This window comes from Pygoscelis adeliae, unplaced genomic scaffold, assembly GCF_000699105.1.
Source record: "Pygoscelis adeliae isolate BGI_AS28 unplaced genomic scaffold, ASM69910v1 Scaffold116, whole genome shotgun sequence".
Taxonomy (NCBI): domain Eukaryota; kingdom Metazoa; phylum Chordata; class Aves; order Sphenisciformes; family Spheniscidae; genus Pygoscelis; species Pygoscelis adeliae.
In genome coordinates this window covers 3,135,699-3,140,671 of record NW_008825080.1, presented here as the reverse complement: position 1 = coordinate 3,140,671, position 4,973 = coordinate 3,135,699, and the positions used below count along the sequence as shown (strand labels likewise).

At 39.4% G+C, this 4,973-nt stretch overlaps 1 protein-coding gene across 1 annotated transcript in view; it reads left to right on the top strand.

Moving 5' to 3' along the window:
* The first annotated feature begins 3,877 nt into the window (after positions 1-3,877).
* The window catches only part of PELO (pelota homolog (Drosophila)), a 4,285-nt gene continuing 3,189 nt past the window's right edge, over positions 3,878-4,973 (top strand). The window contains exons 1-2 of the mRNA XM_009326962.1: positions 3,878-3,908; positions 4,502-4,670. Coding sequence (XP_009325237.1) covers positions 3,878-3,908; positions 4,502-4,670 — 200 coding nt within the window. The remainder of the gene's footprint in view (positions 3,909-4,501; positions 4,671-4,973) is intronic.

The window sequence follows — 4,973 nt, the reverse complement described above, 5'->3', positions numbered from 1 at the left end:
GATGAGGATGAATGGGTGAGAAGAAATACTACCGTTGCATCTGGCTTGGGAAAAGAGGTGCACCTGGCAACCCTTTTTAAATCAGGGGAGCTTTTCTGCTTTCCTCCGTTTGGCTTTCAGATGTTCTGAGTGGTAAAAGGGGAAGTGAGGAAGCGGTTAACTGCACCCAACTAACTTCAGAAAGATGAGTTCATCCGGAGATAGAATATGTAATATTTCCTTTTAGGGTTTCATTTATTGTTAGGGACTTGCATTTTTAGTAAAACAAATAGAGCAAGTAACAATCCCCCTAGCTAGTCAAGCTGTAGTAACATTTTGGATCTGAAATCAGGGGAACCCAAGAAGTGGGAAAGAGGTTAAGGCAACGCTGGGATTCACGTGCTTACAAACTCTGACACTGAGCTCCCCAGTAGTTCTTGCACTGGCAACTAGCACACGGTGAACCCGAGGCGGTACAGAGGAAGAAATCAATTTCATAAGAATCGTCAAAATGTAGGCGGCAGCAAGTGGGGAAAAGGCAAGACTAGGGTTTTTCCCTCTTTACTCTGTGCTTGTTGTGCAAGAAAGAACAGATACAAGAAAATGTGAAAATCTGAATGTAGTACTTTGGCGTGCCATATTTAGCCCTTGTTCATAGATGTCTTTATGACTTTTATTACATGGTGATATTCTCCAAAACATGCTTTTGTTTGTGTTCCTTCACAGAAGGAGGCTTTGTGAAGTGGCAACCATTTAGTGTGCCACAACTTCCCCTCAGAGTTGCAAAGTTGCCACTGGTACAGCTGACAAATAATTCACCAGTAATGACAAAAAGGTTTATTATCAGATAGGAAAACATCTCAAGGGTGGGTCGTATCCAGATCTGTCAGGGGCATACTAGTTTTTGTTGGTTTTTCTAAGAAGTTGGTGTGAAATAGAATACACTTAGAAATAAGAGGAGGCATTACAGATACCAGGAATGGGATTCAAATTGTCTCAGGTAAATAAGAGAAGTAGTCCTACATAAACAAGTCAAAATGTCATAAGGACAAGGAGTTCTAGAATTACAGGGGAATAAAAAATAAATGCAAATTAATTATGTTCCTTTCTTAAAAAAAAAAAGGCAAATAATCTGGCATGCACTAGCAGACAAAAACAATCTAGAATAAAGGAGGTGCACAGAGGTGCGTGTTTGTGTATTTATATAGATTTTTTTTTTAATTCAACTTGGTGAGGCCTCTAAGAATCTTGAGTACAGGAAGTCTGACAGATGCAGACAAACAGGCAGAAGTGCACAGAGAAGGACAAGCCTGATAAGGGCTGAGGAAAATGATCTGTGAAGAAAGACTGAATGAGTTAAGCTTGTTTATCTAGAAGAGAGAAAACTAAGGGCAAAGTGTTGAGCATTTCAAATATATATATTTTTACCAAAGTGTTATTAGAGAGAATATTCTTCCAAATGTCAGTTTTCTCTGTTTTGTGAAAGCACTCAATCATAACTGTCTGTATCACATATGCTGGTTTATGGATTGATGAATAGTTGGTTCTCCATGTCAAACAAAGCACAAGAGAAAATCAATGTAACTCGCTGTGCAAAAAACTTAAGGAATATTCAGAAGAACTTTCCTACTCTTCAGGTAATGAATTGCTAGAACAGGCTACCAAAAAAACCCACCACTGCATAATCTCCTTCACTGAAAGTTTTGATAAAGTTAGATAAACACCTGTGAGGGATGGTTGAGGTTTACTTCACCAGGCCTCAGTCCAAGTGGTTTGAATAGGGTTGTGCTGAAGTTTTCTCCAATCCTACGTTTCAACAGAAGAGGAAGGAAGAAATCCAAAGGGTTCCATTACTTTTTAATGCTTCTTCACTTACAGTTTTACACATAGCCTGCTCCCTCCTGGAATTCTCTCCTCCTTCGTGATGATCATGTCATTGGTACTGATTAAGAGTACTCATCTTTATAATAGGAAAGACCAGTAACCATAAAGACAGAACTGTATGCAGAAAATGGTCTCTGTCCAGAGCCTGCAAAGGCAGGACAGACACAGGATAAAGGGAAAAACATGAAAAAACACATTTTCCCCAGTTTCCCTCTCCATCTTTATCTTTTATCTTCCTTTGCTCTTGTAACAGTAACATCCAACATCTCTCAGCAGATTTCCCGTATATTTGAGATTCTTTCCCACTAGTTTTTCTTATCCAGGACTTGAGTGTGTTTGCATGAATTCTACTTAAAATGGCTATAGTATGGGGGAGAGGGGGTTTCCTATGAACATGACATCTCCTTGTCTAAAATCTGTACACAACCCATCTTCATAAAGCAGCTGATCAAAACTTGAAGATGTAGGGCAATGTGCCTCAAATGTTTTCAAAATAATAATCTTACAAAAACAGCATGGCTCCAAAATCCCTATGAATGTATGCTATCACCATTTTTATCTTGTCTTGTACTGTGCTTAAAAAGGTCTGAAAATGGATGCCAAGTTGCTGTAATTATTAGTATCTATAAAATTGTTTTTAAAAAGTGATAAATGGCAAGAACTGTCAGGTTCTACACTTAGTCTTCATCTTTTACCAAGACTGGAACAGACCACGTAATTTTGAACTTTTATGTTAAAACTGTATGTAAAAAGAATCCACTTGTTTTGGCTCTACTGGGGTCAAATTCATCTCTCTCCCTGACATAAGCAAAACTAGTATGAAAACTTACAAACTCAGTTATATGGTTCTTAAATTTTTGGAAATGTCGTTCTTCTTCTATTGCTCATTCTTTGACATTGTGGATACATCACTGAAGTTTACAGTTGCCTCTAAATACTTGTGGATCACTGTTCATAACTGTATAAAATCTCATTATTTTTGTCTGAGAAAGGATTTCAGCGCATCCCAAAATTTCTCTTTCCACAACAACAGTCAATTTAATATGTTGAGTGGCAACTTTGTTTTGAGGTTGTTGTTCTTTGTTTTGGCTTGGGATTTGTTTGTGTTTGTTTTTTTTTTTAATACAGCAAGTCACCTGCTTGCATGAACTCAATGTTTATTTTCTACTGGATGGTACTGGATGCCAACTTGCAACCTTTATCTAAAATATATCTTATCTCCAGGGATGTGAGTCTGCTTGTAAAAATTAGACTGGAACAAGCAAGCAGAGAAAAGGTTGTAAATACACAGCAGTAAAAGAATAAAAAATAAAAAAAAATATTAATGTGGAAGGTAAACATGCACTACAGCTAATTTTTCTTGAAAAAATAGCATGAGGTCGACCCTTGCAATTTTATAATCACAAAGAATGTAAAGAAGAAAATTCACCATGCAGCATTTACATAGATAAGTGAAAGGAACTCCTGAAGAAAAGCTGAATGCACACTCTCTGCCTAAGCCATAAAACATCAGTACAAAATTATGAGTAGGTACAAGCCCAAATTAAACAAACAGTTATTTATATGTGTGCTTATGTTATATTCCCTTGGGTGGTCCAGCTTCCTTCTGTGAAACTATTCATGCTAACAGAGTTAAGCATGTGTACTCACAGGAAGAGTCTCTGAGGTCTCATAAATAAATCCTATTATGTAATATCTGATAAAGTTGTTTTTACATCAGTATCAAGCTTAGAAACAAGAATGCATATTACTGGGCCAGACCTGAGTTCAGTGTCCTGTCACAACAACTGACTAGTGCTAGTCTCTTGACTTGAGAGAAATTTATGTGTACACTGTAATGCGAAACAAGGGATGATTTTTGCTCACAGTAGCCTTGTATCTCATTAAATCCTCCAAAGCCTTTCCAAGTCAGCAAATTCCATAATCCACAGTATTTTTTTCAAAAAAGAAGAAATAACTAAAAGAAACCAGAAATGCCCTTTTAACAATTTTAAATTTGCCACTTTCTAAGAGGATGTCCTCTTGCTTTTTGGTTATCACACCGAGTATGTAGACCTTCCAAACTTACTGTATCTGTTCCAGTTGTCCTGATACACTTACGGCACATTAGTTTGTCTACTTATGGCACATTAGTTTGTCTACTTTCTTAAGTATTTTTTTGTTCTTTTGAATCATTCTTCATACAACCACTTTTTCTATTCTCCACTTTTCATTTTCTTTTCCTCATTCTTTCTAATTTGCAACATTCATTCTGAAACGGAGTTTTCAGTGTTGTACACAGTTTCAAAATAAGCTGCAGGACTTGCATAATGACATCTTTTTTTACATTATTTCTGGCTTGTTAAATTTGTCTAGGCTGCAAATTGAGCTGTGTAGTTATTGTTCAGGTCCCTCTTCTGTGCAAGTATCATTGAACTATCTGTGTGTTTTTGCAAGGCATATTACTTACATTTGTCAACATCAAACTGCATTTGAAACATGCTTATCTGTCTCTGAAGCTTCTCAGAACTGCCCGAGTAACTAGTAGATTGAGGAAGCCGGTCAAGTGTCAGTATAGGCTGAAGCGTAACTTGCACGTTTAAGCGAAAACTTTTAAGCTGAAGTTCAGTTTAAGAGCAATGTCAACGTAACGGTTCAGGTTCTGATGTTGCCTGGGTCTGGTTTTCATCTCCCCCGGTGACGCTCCTCCGACTGGCCGCCCCTTTCACGCACCAGCAGCTGCTGGGTAGTGCCGCCCGTCCTCCCCGGCGCCGAGGTACCACGGCACTCGCCCACCACGCCCAGGAGCTGGCTACCTTTCCCGGTCTGTAACCATAACCTTCCACAACTACATAGTTTTGGGGTTTGATTTTTTTTCCCTCTCTTCCCAAACGTGAGGGAATGTGTTAGAAGCCTTTGGAAGTTTGAATCGTCGCTGTAACGAGCTAGAGGGGAAGGACCAGTGCGCGCCCCGACCCCCTCCCGCCTCACTTGCGGAGAGGCGTTAGCGGGGAGACACCCCCCCAATTTACAGTCCTCCCCTGCCTCATGGCACCCAGGAGCATCGCGGCCGCCGCCTAGTTCCCCGCCCCCCCGAAGGTTTCCCTCCCGAGATCTCCGGGGAGGGGGCA